The 18,411-nt window shown below is 36.0% G+C and overlaps 1 protein-coding gene across 2 annotated transcripts in view; it reads right to left on the bottom strand.

Moving 5' to 3' along the window:
• The window catches only part of EML6 (EMAP like 6), a 297,843-nt gene that overhangs the window by 98,352 nt on the left and 181,080 nt on the right, over nt 1-18,411 (bottom strand). For both annotated transcript variants that reach the window (XM_027864986.1, XM_027864987.1), the window contains exons 7-12: nt 14,356-14,557; nt 10,740-10,877; nt 8,696-8,952; nt 6,287-6,499; nt 2,675-2,842; nt 1,514-1,620 (exon numbers count right to left, since the gene is read on the bottom strand). In XM_027864986.1, the coding sequence (XP_027720787.1) occupies nt 1,514-1,620; nt 2,675-2,842; nt 6,287-6,499; nt 8,696-8,952; nt 10,740-10,877; nt 14,356-14,557 (1,085 nt within the window). The remainder of the gene's footprint in view (nt 1-1,513; nt 1,621-2,674; nt 2,843-6,286; nt 6,500-8,695; nt 8,953-10,739; nt 10,878-14,355; nt 14,558-18,411) is intronic.

The raw sequence follows: 18,411 nt of genomic DNA on the forward strand, positions 1-18,411 counted from the left end.
CATTAAAAGAAACAAGAAGCATAAATAGACTGCTGATATCACTCAGGATTTGATCGTAATCTTAAAAAAAATCACCAGGCTAGTCACTCTTTTGCCAAACCTAGAGTCAGTAAGCTGAGTCAGGAAAGTTTGGAGCAAATCACAAATCTGAATTTCTTTTGTTTTTGTCAACTCATCACAATCAAACTCTACTAGATGTGCTCATACACATTTTGTGCTTTATTCCTCCGAACTTCTAAATCTAGTTCAGAATACTGGACTGGAATCAAGAATTTAGATGCTACTTCTGGCTCTCCCACTCATTATTTGATGGACTCACTTACCCTTTCTGAGTCTAAAATTCCGACTTGTAAAGTAGGGGAGTTAGTGGTGCAGTGGATAGAGTGCTGGGTATGGAGTCAGGAAGACTCAACTTCTTGAGTTCAAACCTTGCCTCAAGCACTTACTAGCTGTGTGACCCTGGGCAAGTCACTTAACCCTGTTTGTCTCAGTTTCCTCATCTGCTAAATGAGCTGGAGAAGGAAATGGCAAACCACTTCAGTATCTTTGCCAAGAAAACCCCCAAAGGAGTCATGAAGAGTTGGGCAAGACTGAAAAACAACTGAACAACAACAAAATAGGGATGATAATCCCTAGACACTCCAGAATTTTGAATACATATGTGAAATAGTATGTGTCAGGTGTTTTCGATATTAAAGCTTGATACAATCTGAATACAATGCATTTTTTCTACACTAATTTTGTGTATCTTTTACTCAAGTCCTTTTACAGTTTTAGGAACTGAGACAGAGCAGCATTTGAATTCAGATCTTCCTGATTCTAGGCCCAGCACTCCACCTACTGTACTACCCAGCTTCCTCAAAGAAAAAAAAAATTAGAGAGACTCTACTGTTATCAAAGTACTTAACATTTAAATAATGTTAAAGATTCCTCTGGGCTCTATGCTTTCTCTCTCTTCTTTCTTTTTCACATCAAACAATTTTTTTATTAAAGAAAAAATATTTCCAAGAAAATTAAATTTAATTTGGATATAACTTTCTAATATATCTATCAGAAATAATTTCTGACTATAGAGATCATGTATACTATGTCTAGGATTTCACTCTAATGAAAAGATGATAGACCAGTTAAGACAGGCCAGAATTTTAGGTTGGTTACACTACAAACTATAAACAAATATGCTTCAAAAGAAAATTATACAAAAGTGATGCTTGGTTATTGTTGTTGTTTTTAAACCTGCTACAGGAATAGAAAAGTGTGGGGCTCGGGTTTTTTTTCCAAATAAATATGCCAAAGTAGATACAGGAAGTGTTGGGTTAATCCTTGAAATCTCTGCTCCCACTTCCACTTTGACTTTAGTAAAATACATGACATGACAAAACTTATTTTATTAAATGAAAATAATAGACAATATTTCCTAACTTCTTTCCTAACAATCCTAAGCATAAGGGCCAGACACTTTTTTGCAACTGAGTTAAAGCCAGCGCAAATCACCTCCCACCACCTGACTGACCTGGCGCTCATAGTTGATTTGAGCTTCTTGCTCAATATCTGAATCCAATTCTGGCACATCCGATAAATCCGAATCTGACTCTTCACTGTATGAATCATTGCCACCCTCTGCAAAAACATAAATAATGTTAATTATCTAATTGTATCTCCAAACTTAAAAAAAAAATTAAGCGGAATTTTAAGCTAAAAACACTACAATTAAATTCTCCCAGTCAAGGAAAAAAAAAGGTAGAAGACCAAAAAAAAGAAAGAAAGAAAGAAAGAAAGACTGTCATTTAAAGTAAAATCTTTAAACATTGCTTTCTTTAACTTATTGTTAAGTTTTAGTTTCACTGTTCTGTAGTACCAATTTTATTTCAGCAACTTTGAATCACTTTCCAAAAGCAGACTAGGCAAATTCACATATAACTATGAGCTAGAGACATTAGGGGCCACAGGCTCCTCCTGATGGCTAGAAAATGACTTGGCTCTGGAAAAATGTAAGAATTTCAAGTCAAACGAGACGGCAACAAGCATGACGGGGGCAGTCCAACTTTGTAGTTCATGAAGTAACACTCTTTATTCTTCTGTTTAAATAAATACCTAACCTAGTGCCAGCAATGGCTTATGGCCTAACCTACCACAGAACAACTTCCAAAAGAACATTTCATCACTTTTTTTTTCAGTTTTATAGCCCATCTGTCTTAGTGATATCACAACAAATATAAATAAAGATGCATAAATCAGATTGTAACCAGTGCTTTGCTAGTCATCAAATCCACCAAATATTCATATTCATCACCACCACAAGTTATACTAGTTCTGAGGCTAATTTGACATGTAGTGTTTGGTGGTTGTTCCTGGCACTGACATTCCTTTCAGAAATGACAGTCTTCATGACTCCCTTGTACTTGTAGCTTGCATATGGAATTAAAAAGAGATTTTAAAAAAATAATAGAAATAGCCCATTGATTTATAATAGTCAACCTCAAAGCTAGATGTCTGGTTTTTTTTTTGTCTCTTTCTTGTTTTCTATTCTCCAGGTTGGTCATAAATACTGTAGGAGTTGAATAATCATAATACTTATTAATAAATGTTCATTGATTACTCTTTACCTATTATACAAATGTTATAGCTTTTAAAAAAAATAGTGAGATAAAACAAATGTTTTTGACAAGTTTACCCGGGGATGCTGAATCAAGAATACCATTGGTCACACCTTCTGGAATAAACCTCCACTGAAAAACCGAATGGTCAGCACCTCCTGTACTCAATACCCACTGGAAATCATGCGACCAGCGGACATTCGTTACATGAGCTGAATGGCCAACATACTTCCTAAATTTAGCTCCTGAAACATACATATGGAAAAACATAGTAATGTAAATTATAAGTTCATTGATCAAATTAAACGATAGCTACTCCTTACTTGAACAAAATCTGCATATATATTTGAAAGTAATACTGCCTAGTATATAACTGCTATTCAAATTAATACCAAAGAATGAGTAGTTTAACAGGTCCTATCCAGCAGGCAAAATAATGATATTGATTTTATTCAACAAAGAATATGGATTTATGAAAGTGAAAAGGTACAAAAGTAGGCCAGATTCTGTCAGATGAACAAGCTGGATTTCAGCAAAGCATTTGGCAATCTTTCATGGTATTCTTGTGGAAAGGATGGAGAAAAATGAGCTAGTCAGTTATGTGACCAGAATAGGGTTGAATGGCCGTACCCAAAGAATAACTCATTCATGGCTCCATGTTATCTTGGAGAGGTGTCTGTCTTTAATGGAATAATGTAGGGACGTGTACTCGTCTCTGATGTTGAACATTTTTATCAAAGACATAAATAAAGGCACAAAGCAGCACTGATTGATTATGGGAGGAAATTATTGACAGTGGCACAGATCATAGACAATTAGAGAACTTACACAGTAAATCCGCATAATGAATAATAATGATTGTAATCATTTGTGTGAGCTGCTTCTGTTGCCTCTAGTGTAATATAGGCTCCCTGAGGATAAATAACTGTTTCATATTTTTTGTATGAATATATTGTATTTCATATATTTGTATCCCCTGGCAAGCATTTCAGGTTTGCAGATGATACCCAGCTTGGGGGGGATAGCTGACACATTGGAGGATAGTCAGGATCCAAAAAGACTGACAGATTAGAGCACTGAACTGATTATAACAAGATGAAATTCAATAGGGATAAATTCTTACACTTGGGTTCAAAAAAAATCAACTTCACAAGTACAAGATGGAGAGGTAACTTTTGAAAAAGATTTGAGTCAACAGTGTGATATGGTTATCTCTAAAGCTCATGTGATCTTATGCTTCATTAAGAAAAGTGATGAGATCAGAACCAGGGATATGATGGTATCATCCTACTTTGCCGTAGTCAGGCTAAATCTAGAATAATGTGTTTAGCCTTTGGAAGGACATTGATAACTGAAGGAGTTCCAAGGAAGGAGAGCTAAGCTGCTGAAGGACCTGAACATCCTGCCATGGAAAAACTAATTGAAGGAATGAATTGTGGAATGCAGAGAAGAGAAGACTAAGGGTGGATGGAGTAGTTATTTTCAAGTGTTTGAAGGACTGTCACAGGGAAGAGAGATTAGACACATTCCATTTCACCACAGGTAGCAAGTGGAAGAGGTAGTTTAGGCTTGATGTAAGGAAAGACATCTGATAATTACAACAATCCCAAAGTGGAAAGGGCTTTTTTGGGAAATGACAGATTCCCCTCATTGGAGAACTTCAAAAGCCTGGAGGACCACTTGCTGGGTATTTTGTAGTGAGGGTTATTGTTCAGGTATGAGTTGGATTCAATGGTCCCTGAAGCCCCTACCAACTCCTAGACTGTGTAATTGTGTACCTCTGTTCTTGTCAGCAAGTTGGGCATTTCAAAAAGTGTTACTTCTTCCCACAGTTTTAGTGACATTTAATTATTAAGACTACCAATGTGTTGAAAGGTACTTAGTGAATTTTAAGGAGTTAAGAAGTTCCCAAGCTGCCTGACTTACATTCTGGACCTAATTTACTCATCTAGCAGGATCTAGCTAGCCTATCAGCTGAAATTTGGAATTTGGTCAATTTTTTTTCAGTATGTTAAAGTTGTCTTCTGTCTTAATCCTAGCATTCTGTTAAATCGATGTCAATTTTGTCAATCAGCCATGGCAGCAGTTATATTATTCATGATAAGCAAGCACTGCTTTAATATAAGGTTGTTGGGTTTTATTGTTTGTTTGTTTGTTTGTATTAGGCAATTGGGGTTAAGTGACTTGCCCAGGGTCACTCAGCTAGTAAGTGTCAAGCGTTTGGTCTGAGGTTGGATTTGAACTCAGGTCCTCCTGACTTCAGGGCCGGTGCTGCATCCACTGCGCCACCTAGTTGCCCCTGTTGGTTTTTTTTTTAAACAGCTTATAAAATATCTGGTTGCAAAAAGCTTAACGGAAAATGCATTTGGGATAACATTCCTCATTCTTATTCCTTGGTCTACTTAAAAAAAAAGTCATGTGAAAGATTACTCAGTCAGTGGTGATTAATTCTTCTAAGATAAGATTTTAGGGCACTTAGTTGAAAATTCTCAGAAAAGTCATATTTAAGGAATACAAATGATCATGGAGATTGTTTATCCATGCAAAATAGAAAATTGAGGCAATTACTTGGCAAATTAATATAAAAACCCACATCGGTATAAGACAGAGTAATTAAGACAGTGTTTTGAAGGATTTATGACCTTGATTTCTTCCTGGAGATCAAAACACTGAATCTGGATCCTTACTGGTCATGGATGCCTTGGATCTAACATGGATTCAATCAAATGTATCAAATAGTAGTAGAACCACAGCATAATTTCTAGGCTTTAGTAAGACAGCTTTGCATGTATTTACTTTGCTTTTTTCATAATGTAATAGAGGTTGGAAAAATGGCTGGCATCCAAGGATTTCTAGTTTAGTGTTTCCTTGTGACTATTGCTGCTCAGATCTTACAGACTCTGTTCCTTTCTCTCAGCCTGCCCTCTTGTGGTCTTGTGTGTATCCCCTTAAGAACTCCTAGGTGGGACTCAAGTCCACCTTATTTGCTCAAAGATTACTATTATCCCCATATGCTCTTAGGACTTGTCTCTCTGACAGGTGTGCTCTGCAGAGCACAGATAATAGTATCATAGATTTAGCGTTACTAGTGACCTCAGAGGTCATATATTCCAACCATCTCATTTGATAGATGAGGAAAGTAAAGGCCAGAAAGAGAAATGATTTGTCCAGAGTGACACAGGTAATAAGTGGATGTGGTAGGATTCGAACCCAGATTCTCCAATCCTAAATCCAGTGCTCTTTGTACTACACTAGGCTGTCTCTCTTTTTGAAAGACAATGAGCAGAATGCTCTAAAGATATTTTGTAATGAGAGGGGTATTTTTGACAGAAAGCAAAGGAGATTTATTTTATAATGTAAATTTTTAAATTAGGCTTTTGAATTATAAAATGGTTAGTGGTAATTCTAGATTGAATCTTTGTGCCTTTATTTGCAGAGCCATTAAGAACATTTTCAGATATGTTGAGCAGTGAAAGAGTATTCATTCAGTAGGTACAGGACAGATATACAACAGATTTCATTTTTGTGATTTAAAAGGATAAATATTTGGAAGATTAGTAGTTCTTATGAATTGGCCCCAAGAAGAGAATGTCTTAGTTGTCATGCATAGACATTATCTGTATGACATTGTAAAAAGTCAACAAAATATTAGGTTTTGTCTCCTTGGATGCAAAATTTTGATTTCTTACCTTTCTTTAGACAAGGAAATTTAAATAATTTAACCAGTCCAAAGTCATCTCCAGTGACTAGCACTGAACTGTTGTAATTAGCATCTACTGAGTTGATATCAGTAATGTCATTGTATTTGGGCCAAATTCCACTCACTTCAGGCCCAATCACACAGGTCCAGGCGGTCCAATGAATCCCTTTGATTTCCTCTTTACTTGTTAAGTGTTTTCCAGCTGAAAAGAATGAATACACTAGTTAATTATTTCAATAAAAAGTCATACTTTGGATCCCATTAATGTATATTTTGTCTCTTAAGAGCTAGCGTTTGAAAAACTTTTCTATTTCATAAATTCAAGAAAATATCATAGGAATCCAACTCCTTTATGTATTTATGAATTTTTTTTCTTCTATTACAGAAGAAAGCATCTATAAGCATCTATCCAGCACTTAACACAGTGTCTGGCACATGGTAAGCACTTAATAAATGTTTATTTATTATTTGATTGATTGATGAATATGTATTCTAGATAAGGAAAGTAGAGAGACATCTATCATAACACTAAATGTCCAAATCTAATTAGCATCATCACTCAAAAATAGATGATACAGAAATTTGCCATAATAATGAAGCTGATTTTGTTGAATTATCTATCTTTCCAGTTATAGTTAGCAAAAATATATCACTTTTTAAGAAAAAATTAAGTTTGAGAGGCAATATAGTATGGTGGCTTGATGATCAGATCACCTAACCTCTGTGAGCCTCAATTTCCTCTTCTATAAAATGGGGATAAAATTCTGTCATAACCACCTCACATGGTTGTCATGAGACTCTCTCTATTTCTCTCTCTCTCTCTATATATATATGTACACACATACATATATATATACACATATATATCATACATACACACGCACACACATATATATCTATATAATTTCAGCAACTATTAGCTTTTTCATGCTTCATTAAGTAAGAGAATTTTAGGAAGTGATTAACAGACTAAGGTGATTTAGATAATCAAGAGATTACCAGAAGTTAAAATTTAGACTCATACAAATTAGTTCCTTTAAATAAATTTTCTCCCTTAAGTTTAAACATTGCTCAAGGAAGGATCTCCAAATAAACAAAGTAGACAATATTATCTCCCATTTATACATGTTTTAATACAAAGCAATTAAATATTAGATATGTACATGTTATACCACCTATGCTATATTCTGGTTCTGGTATAGCATACCAAAAAAAAAAAAATGAGTACTCCTCCAGCTGATTCATTTCACCAAATAACTACATTTTTTAAAAAAGCTTCTAATTCTAAAGAACATATATAGAACTAAAAGCCAAAGGCAGACTAGGAATGAAATCACCTAGGTGGTTCTAGCTCCTCATATTGACCTGAGGCTATTCCATGCTGGTGATACCAGTTAGTCATTTCTCCTAGATGTTGCTGTGTTAGCAGAGTTCCACATTAAGACTAGCAGAAATCAATTTCTCTGCTCCATCACTAAATAGCTGTGAGATCAAAGTCAAGTCACTTAACTTCCCTGAGCATTTGCTCACTCATCAGCAAAATGGCAAAAGTCCTTTCAAAATCTCTCAGGCTTGTTGTGGGGAACATGGATGATAGATTAACAGAAATTACTCTATCCATGAAAATTGTTGCTATTTAAAAATTATTTTATTTTCAATTCATGGAACAAAAAAACATTTCCATAACACAGTACAATAAAAAAGATGACTGCACATGAAATTGCAATTCTACTATGACAACTTGCTATTCCCTCCAAACATACAACAGTTATAACGTAAATTTCTTTTTTTTCCCCTTTTTTCTTCCTTCCCCATCCCCCACCCTAGATATGGCTACCATTAGACACAAATAGGTATATATGTATATATATATATATATATATATACACACACATATGTAAAATTATTCTATGCGTACATCTATTATCAGTTCTTTCTCTGGATACAGATAGCATCTTTCTTCATATGTCCTTTATTTTTAATTTGTGTATTTATAATAGTTGAAATGACTTAGTGACTCAAAGTCGCCCATAAAACAATATTGCTCCTTGCAATTTGTTGTTATTATTTATACCATAGTGAAACTTTCAATGATTTACAGAAATATAGGAAAAGAGTGAAACTAAGTAAAAACCACCGATGATTTAAAAACTTGAGCTAATTTTTTACCATATTTCTATTTCCTAACTATTTGTGAAAGAGGAAGACAAAGTAAGACTAGCTGGTTTTATTTATCCTACCCATATTTTGGAGGAGATGCTAATGAGCAATGAAATGAACAGAAAGGCAAGCAGCAGGAGAGAGGACAAGGAGAAACAGAGGACACAGGAATTTACAACATGAGTCAACTCTTTAACAGATGAGAAGTGGTTGTATAATCATTTCTGGCATTACTTACATGGCATCTTGTAGAATAACCTTTCTCCTGCACCATCATTGGTTTGTAAGTATTTACTATCCATAGACCAGTCAATATGAGTAATAAAACTAAAAGATTTGTTACATTCTCCAATTTTTTTATATCGTTGAGCAACAGCATAGATATCCACTGGACCATCATTGGACCCTACTGCAAGATAAGAACCATCTGGAGAAAATTTCATTTCATGAATTACTTCCTTTCGGTCTTTGATATGAACCACTTCTGTCATATCTCTGTAACAGGAAGGAAATAAATAATCCTGTAAGTTGGTAAACTCAAATATATTTTTTAAAAAACATCCACATGGCAGAGAAAGTATCTTTGAACGGGAAAGAAGTTTTCAGAAATGTAAGGATTTTGAGGAAAGGTACTTGAAGGTCTTTCTTGAAAATTTCTAACTTAAAACCTAATAATAAAGACTTTAAACCATCGCTTACATTTTAAATCTGTGAATATTAAAGCATTTTGTTTTAATGTTCAACTGCATAATGCTTTCCCCTAAAATTATTCATTTATAAATAGCACATTTATTCTGACCTTGCAGAATTAATTATCTGATTTGAAAAAATTCCACAGGTAAGGGAAAAATACCAGTAGACAGTAGACACAAAAGTAGCCTGTCTTTTAAAACTCTAGTAGTATGTAGACAGCATTGCTTAAGCTGAATGGCATAGCACTACTGTTTTTAAAAATACATAAAATATACAGTAAGAACCCCCCCATAAGAAAAAGGAAATTACTTTTCAAAATGTTGAATTGTTTTGATGTGATCTTATAAATATTTAATCAATATGTAAGAAAATCATTGTTATAATATTGACATCGAATTATTTGCATTACTTCTATACTCTGAATAGATTTTAGTAAGAATTTCTACCCTCACTCAAAACTTCAACATTGCTGTTTTCTTCCATATTAAACATATTATGATTGACAGGTGTACCTTGAGTCAAAGACTCTTTCATTAAGACTAATATGACCTGCATATACAAAATGCCAAATATTTTCTTCAACTGACTAGTTTTCTACAAGTGTTATTATTCATTTTGATCAAAATTAATTGCTATCATAAGTCCATATTTTGGAATATCTTTGCTCAGAAAATCCATCAAACAGAAAATTTTGGTTAATTAGCCCCACAATTCTTTCACACATCATGAATCAGAGAAGGGGAATGTTAAAACCAATTCAATAGTAAGTTAATTGTAACGCATAATGAGAATTTAATGCAATAAAGTGTGCCAAGAATACATTTAGACAGTGCGGGTGTGGGAAGTGATGGAGGATTTTGTTTTACAGAATTGTCTATGTGTACAATAACATGAAGCGGTAACTTACAGCTAGTAAATGCAAATAACAGAAAAACAGTAAGAGCCAAAAGATTCTGTCTTCTTCAACACGATGAGTAGATGGAATATTTTCATTTAAAATGATTAAAAATACAATTTAACTCACATTTAACCCCCAAGTCAGCTACATTGTTTCTGTATCTAAACTACCGGCTGTTCCATGAACATGATATTCCATCTCTCAGGTCCAGGCATATTCCCTGACTGTCCTCCATCCCTGGAATGCTCTTCCTCCTTTTCTCAACTACTGACCTCCCTGGGCTTCCTTTAAGTCCCAAATAAAGTCCTACCTTCTAAAAAATCCCTCTAACCTCTCTTAATTGCAGTGCTTTCGCTCATGTGATTATTTTCTATTTAACCTGTATATAACTTGCTTTGTAATGTTGTCTCTCCCATTAGATTATAAGCTCCTTGAGGGCAGGGACTGTTTTTTGCCTCGCTTTGTATCCCCAATGCTTAGCATGGTGCATGGCACATAGCAGGTATTTAAATATTTACTGAATGAATAAATTAAATCCTTTCCTAATGTAGTTTTAGACTTGTTCTTGACTCTAGTGTACTATTTTATTCAAATAGATTTGTACTTTAAAAATTTAGGCACTTAAGCTTAGGTAACAGAAAAAAAATCTTAATTTTTTAAAGTGAGCATCATTATTGATTCGTAGATGTACCTGACTCGGAGGACAATGAAAGACCCGTCTTTCATTCCCAGTGCTAACTGAGATCCATCTGGGCTGAACGATACGCTGCGTACTGCTTCTTCCATATTACAGCGGGCAATCAAAGCGTGATCAGCAAGGCTCCACAATCTAAGCACAAGAATGATGTCAACTCATTCCTTCTCAGTACCAAATTTCTCAAAATTATTGACCTACTCAAAGCTGGAAACTTTATCTAAGTTATTTTACACCGTGTAACTTCATTCTTACTTCCAACAATATAGTTCTCCCATCAGTTTCCTTCCTTTCTTTCTGTGAGTCAACGTGACAGTGGAAATATTCCTCAGGATTTCTGCAAGTCATTTTCATCGCTTGAAAAATCTTTTTTGTTAGACAACATTGACAAAGGATTTAAGATGCCTATATAAATAAGTCATATACACTACATATAACATTTTTAAATTTCTCTTTGGAAATACAAAATTATTATTCATTTAAGCAAAGGATCCATATGTAACCAAGTATTAAAGTAGGGATTCTTAAACGTTTTTGTGTCATGGACCCCTTCAGTAGTCTGATGAGGCCTATAGACCCTTTTTTAGTATATTTTTGAATGCATAAAATAATATGCATAGGATTGCAAAGGGAATCAATTATTAAATGCAGTTGTCAAAATGTTAAAAAAATTTTTAAAGTTCACAGTGAGAATCTATGACTTAAAGGAAAAAAAGTACAAAAAGTAGATAGTTAACATTTGGATTTAGATTGGCCATGGAGCTAATTTTTCTGTTTATTTGGATGCATGTTGATTGAAATGCATATAGGTCTTTTTTAAAACACCTTAAAGAAGAAACACTTTTAAGATGGGGAACATGGGTCATAATTTAATCATGCTTATGAAAGAAAGTTACTGAAGGGAATAATGACATGCCTATCAAAACTAGTTTCAAGCCTGATTATAGCAAGTTCTGTACTCGTAATTATCAACAAAATCTTGGTGAACCACTCCCTATCGGCTAGTCATTGATTGGTCTATTTAAAGAGAGTTGGTGTAACTACACTGGCAAATTAGCAAAGCTACCATTCACTGGAGGCTGAACTCAAGGTGCAGATACAGCTAATGTATAGCTTTTAACTGTGACAGCCACAGGCTTATCAACTGAAGTCAAAGAACTTAGTTTTAGACTATTTGGGATAATTTGGGAACCAAGAATTGAGCATATAATATTTAAGCATACAAATATAATTTACATATAGTGGCATTTGGCTCCTAACCTGTTATTAGCAGTCTACACTACGAACTTCTGTCACACTCAGGTACAAAGATATCAGCTAGAAGGAGAGAAAAGTTTTTTATTGTATATCTTACAAATCACCAATGAGAAAGGATAGAGTGATTGGGAGGGAGGAGTGAGGAAGACCTAAAAAAAAACACTCCAGAATTATATCTAGTCAAGTTCCCATCAATAAGAGCTAATTCAATATTTCAGTATATTCACATGCAATGTAGAGGAAAGGACAATAACTTATTTGTATCAAAGTTTCTTTGAGTGTTCTGCCATCCCAAATTACCGTGGGTGTCTTGATTACAACATGGGAGTCATGCTATTACTAATAGGACTTTGGCTGTGTACTTAATTAAGTCTGTGCTGGTCAAATTTCTAACAAATTTTGGTATTATCTCTATCACCCTTGTTTGAAATTCATAATCTTGGGCAATTTGGGCTGGGCCCAAACTGAGCCAAAAGGGTTACTTCAGTGCGTTAAGTACCCTGGGACTACTGTTTAAGGTGGGCCTGGATGAGCCAGGAATGAAGCAGAAATAGAAAAACAGGGAAAGGAAACAAGTTGAGAAAGGTGACCGTAAACTAAGCAAAATTCAGTTTATGTTTTAACCCACAAAATGAAGGGACTAACCCTACATTTTAACTATAGGAACTGATGAGGCTTTGGTGTTCTGTAAAGACTGTGAAAATGGTTTCAATGAGCCTTCAAGAGTTCACATTAGATGCAGACTGGTAGAAAAGAGACAGTGACCACAAATCTTAATTTACATTGTCTCATCTCAGACTTAAAACCCAGAAAGAATGATTCTCTGACTTTTTCCACTGGTCACAACCGTTAGCAAAAAATGCTGAACAAGCATCATAACTGCCCTCAGCTGTGATTTAATAGACCAATTTTTCACTCTTCAGAAAACCATGACTCTCTGAGTTAGACATTATTTTTCATAATGTCATCTTCTGTATTAAAAACATAAGAAATCCATTGCAAGAATGCTCTTGGTCTTAATCAGATAGACTATGTTTTCTTTTAAGAGCTGGCAGATAGAAGGCAGTGGAGAGGGGGAGAGAGAGAGAGAGAGAGAGAGAGAGAGAGAGAGAGAGAGAGAGAGAAAGCTGTACTTGGAGTAAGGAAACTCAAACCTGCTCTCAGTCACGTACTAGCTATGTGATCCAGGCCAGTCACTTAATCTCTGTCTGCCTTATTTTCCTCATCTATAAAATGGAGATAATAACAGCACCTACCTCCCATTTGATCTTGCTAATAAGATCAAATGAGATATATTTGTAAAATGATTTGTAAACCATAAAGCACTATATAAATGCTCTCTGATATTATTACTTGCTCTCAATTTTAGAACAATGTACAATGTCATACATGTTAATTAATTAATAGAAGTAAATGCTTTGTGTGTGTTGAAGAACACTTTTAAGATTAAAGTTCTAAGAGATGATGAATGAGTAAAGACGCTCTGCTTGAAGTGTGCATTGAGATAAAATGGGAGCCCATCAATTACTGTGAGAGACACTGTAGAGTATCAAAAGTCCAAGGGAAAAATATGGCTTTATCAGAGCATTAGCTCAATACCTTCAATAAGAAAGAGAGCTGGATTTCAATCTACAATATGTCTCCTTTGAATCAGATGTGACCCAAAGAGTTCCAGGGGTGACTTGGAATGTAAATTTCAGTGTGAGCATTTGTATCTTGGAAACTACAAATTAGGGCTTGATTTATTATTTTGTAGATTTTCTAGACTTAAGAAAATGCCAGAGAAAACATTCAATTTAAACTTAGAAGTGTGTCATTAATTTTTGGATAATCGGTTGTTTACTGGCACATTTACCAGCACTTTTATGTTTAGTTGTTTTCAGTCATGTCAGACTCTCTGTGACCCCATTCAGTGTTTTCTTGGCAGAGATACTGGAGTGGTTTGCCATTTTCTTCTCCAGTTCATTTTTACAGATGAGGAAACTGAAGCAAGCAGGGTTAAGTGACTCACACAGTAAAGGTCTGGGGCCAGATTTGAACTCAAGTCTTCCTGACTCCAGGTCTGCAACTCTATCCACTGCATCACCCAGCTGGTGCCCACCCCTGGTTTTAAATGACTGAACTGAATAAACTTTCACTTGAGAGTAAAATCCAAAGAAATATCCAAAAGAGAGGCAACTAAAACCAGCAAAAAGTTAATTATTCTTGAATTGGCAGTCTTAATGTCTGCATTTGTGGATTTAAGTTTGCTTTTCTTTTTAAGGAAATGAAAGATAGGAGGAAATGAAGCTGAGAATCAAAGGGGACCATGTGGTAGAATTGAAAAGAAGAGAGAGTTAGTCAGGAGCAGCCTTACCGGACAGATCGATCATCACTGCCTGTAACAGCTAAAGGTTTCTTGGGATGGACGGCCAGGGCCCAGAGCTCCCCTTCACAATGACCTTGCATGATTAACATCGGCTTATCTCTTTCTCTCACTATCACTTCAAATATTTCACTGTCCTGTGTACCTGCTAAAAGTCGATCTGCTTTCCAGCAAACACTACGGATGGACAAACCTGGAAGAGAAGAAAATAGTTTTACCCCAGTTGCAAAGATAAGTCAAAATGAAATATGCCCAACATTAAAAATACATCCTATATTGAGCAAGAATCACTCTAGTGGGGATAAGCAGTCCAGAGCCATAATTGGGAGATAGGAGGGCCTGAGATCCTTTTGAAGGAGGATTCTATTTATATAGTCTTCTAAAGATTTTTCTGGTTTTGAAAAGAATTTTCTTTTTTGAAAATATTTTCTTCTTGTTCTGATGGCTAATCTATTATTGTTACAAAAAATTGTGTCTGTTTCTTTTCTGACTTGAGATAGTTATAAGTTTTTACAACATGTATTAGTCCATCATAAATTGAAGGTTAGCCAAAAATAATGGGAAGTCTTTCTTTGTAAAAACCCAATGCTCTTTTAAGTCATGTCCTTATGATTTTCTATGAAAATGAAGAATTATTTACAATGCTAGAATATTAGCATTGTTTTAATAAGGTATACGTAGGAGATACTATAGCACAGCTTATTGTCATTTCAGGCAGGTTTAGCATGAATTTTATTGCACCATGTTATCATTCCGATGGGTAAACAGATGCGTTGTGTCCCAGATATATGCAAATGAAATACTAATTCCAGTCTCAAAATATCATCAGACATTTGTCTCTGAGGATTTTATTCTACAAAGGAATAGTTCACTGAGTCAATGGCTGCAGGATTTGCTTTGAAAGGGTCTATGTAGCCATTGTTCAAATGCATCCTTCTGATTCTAAATTAGCACAAACCCTTTTATGAGCATGTTCCTACATTAGAAATTTAAGCAATTAGAGCTCTAATCTCATAATCCTTTGTTACTTATGACATTGCCTGTTCCTGGAATGTCCTCCCCCTGCTATCGCCACATACTGGAATTCTACCTATGTAATAGTGGAATATATTACCCCAAAAAGTAAAGGCCTCCCCATCCCTGGAGCTCTTCAAGCAAAGACTTGAATGACCACTTGCCAGATGTGTGGTAGAAGGCATTATTATTCAGGTACAGGTCGGACTTAATGACCCCTGAAGTATCTACCAACTCTGAGATTCTGTGATACTTAACCTTCCCAGTTGGGCTCAAATGTCACCTCCACATAGCCTTGCTGAAAACCTGGCCAGTCCAAAGTGGCCTCCTTCCTTTGAACTCTAATAATCATGATCACTAGCATTCTTATAGAGGCTTAATAGTTTACAAAGTGCTTTCTTTAAAACATTCCTAGAAAGGAAGCAGTGCAAATATCATTGTAATTTATTGGTGAGGAATTAAATAAGAGACTTGCCCACCAGCATATAGCTAAGTGAGTGGTCATTCTGACTCTTAAGTCAGGTGCTCTGTCTACTGCTTTACAGCCTCTTCTCCAGACCTTCGCCCTCTAAATTTCATTTGTTCATTTGTATTTATCTCATCGTAGAGTAGAAGTCCCTTGAGCAATAAGCACAGGCATAATGATAAGTCATGGTTATATTGGACTTGAAGGTTCACAAGGTATGATCTTCACCACGACCCTTGTGAGGTAGACCGGGGAAGCATTACTACCCCTGTTTTAAAGACTTTTCAGAAAGTATTTACTGTATTAAGCACCTCAAATGGGGTAGTAGTCACTGTGTTAAGTACTGGGGATAGGAAGTCAAAAGCAAAAAAGTTCTTGCCCTAAAGGAGGAGATAATAAGTATACACAGAAGTATACAATACACACACACACACACACACACACACACACAAAGTAGTTTGAGAAGGGACCATTTTCCTAGTTAACCAGCTCCATAAATTTGGTTTCATCCTCTGCTCTATTCTCTTTCACCTTCAATATCCAATCTGCTCCCAAATTTTAACATTTTTATCTTCATTACACTTCTTGGATACTTCCTCTTTTCCCTGCTCTCACAGCTGCCACCCTAGTTCATTCCTTGGACTATCGCCTTCTAACTGGACTCCCTGTATTAGGTCTTTCCCTACTCTGAGCCATCCTCCACTTACTGCCATGATGATTTTCCTGAAGTATGGATCTGGCCATGTCACCCTCCTGTTCCGTGAACTCCAATAGATTCCTATTACTGCCAGGATCAAATATAAACTCTTCTAGTTGGCATTTAAAGTTCTTCACAACCTGGTCCTTTCTACCCTTCCTCTTTACCCGCTACGTGCATTCTACAATCCAGTGATAGTGGCTTACTTTCTGTTCCTTAAATATAATACTGTGCCTCTGCACTGACTATCTATCATGTCTATGATGGTTTTCCCCCTCCTCTCTGTCTCTTAGTTTCCCTATTTTCCCTCGAGACTCAGCTCAAATCTCACTTTTTACAGGAGGTTTTTCCCAGTCTCCCTACCAGCTGATGCTTTCCCCCTCAGATTACTTACAATTACCCTGTATGGGTCTTTGATGTACCTAGTTATTTACATGTTGTCTTTTTCATTAGACTGTAAACTCCTTGAGGTCAGGGACTGTTTTTACCTTTCTTTGTACCCCTAATGCTTAGCACACCTCCTGGTAAGCACTTAAAAAGTGCATGTTGACTCACCGATTGATGCAGGAGCTTAGGAGAAAAAAACTAGGTCCAAATACACAGATAATAATTGAATCCACAGGAGCTGATAAAAATCACCAAATGAAAAAAGTATACAGAGAAAAAACAAGAGAGCCAGGAAAGAATCTTGAGGTACACAGTTAGTACACATGATACGGATGATGAACCAGCAAAAGGGACTGAAAGAGAGCAAATGGATAGGTAGAAAGAAAATCAAGAGAAGGGAAAAACCTAGACAGGAGCAAGCAACCAGGAATGGAGGGTGCTCAACAGTGTCTGCTGTAAAGGATTGAGAAAAAGCTGTTAGACCTGACCATTAAGAGATCACTGATAACTTGGGAGAGAGTAGTTCCAGGTGATCTTTGAAGTTGGGACCTAAGTATAGATGCTTTTTCCCACCAAAGAGTTTGTTTGAGAAAGGGAAGAGAGTAGAGGGTGATAGTGAACAGAGATGATAGGATCTGGTGGAGGGATTAAGAATAGGAGAGACTTGAGCATGTTTATACATGTTGGTAGCAAGGAAGGAACCAATAGATAGTGATGGAAGATGAGACATAGAGAAGTGAGATGATATTGGTGGAAATCTGCTGGAGAAGATGGGAGAGGATGAGCCATGATTACCTGGTTTGGCTTTAATGAGAAGAGGCACTAAGGAGGAAATACATAGGGATGATGTCAAGGAATTGTGGGATGAGGGGAAAGGGAATAGAGAGAGTGTTTTCTTGGTAAAGCATAAGGTGAGGTCTTTAGTTGAGAGGCTATGGTGAGGGGATGCTGTGGGAGGCTTGTGGAGAGAAGAGAGGGTTTAAAAGAGACTGTAAAGAATGGAGTAGCGAATCAATTAGGGAGAACTAAAACAATTGCTTTGCTGTAGAGAGTCCAGTTGAGGTTGCATGATAGAAATTTGTGGTATATTCAGTCAATACAGCTGCACTTCCTTCCGCTCAGTTCAGTAGCACAGGAGTAGGAGAAGAAGTGCATGGTGGGTATGATCCAGTACTGGCATTTGGTAAGATATTAGCAGTTATTGGACAGGAGAGTAAGAGATTCAAGAGTGAAATATAGTGTATAGTTGAATTGGTTCACTAAAGGTTCAAGATTTGAAAGGGATGAGAGCATACCCAGAGTAGGGATGATGCCCTGAGAAAGTACTAAGAGGTGAAGAGATTGGAAAAAACAAAACAAAACACTGAGATTCATGACCTTCTCAAGGTCACCCAGATAACAAGAAAGCCAAGATTTGAACCTGGGTTTTTCTATCTTCAAGTCCATTGATCTTTCCACTCTTACTTATCTTTGCATCCTTCTC

This window comes from Vombatus ursinus, unplaced genomic scaffold (assembly GCF_900497805.2).
Source record: "Vombatus ursinus unplaced genomic scaffold, bare-nosed wombat genome assembly UNPS02014778.1, whole genome shotgun sequence".
Classification (NCBI taxonomy): Eukaryota; Metazoa; Chordata; class Mammalia; order Diprotodontia; family Vombatidae; genus Vombatus; species Vombatus ursinus.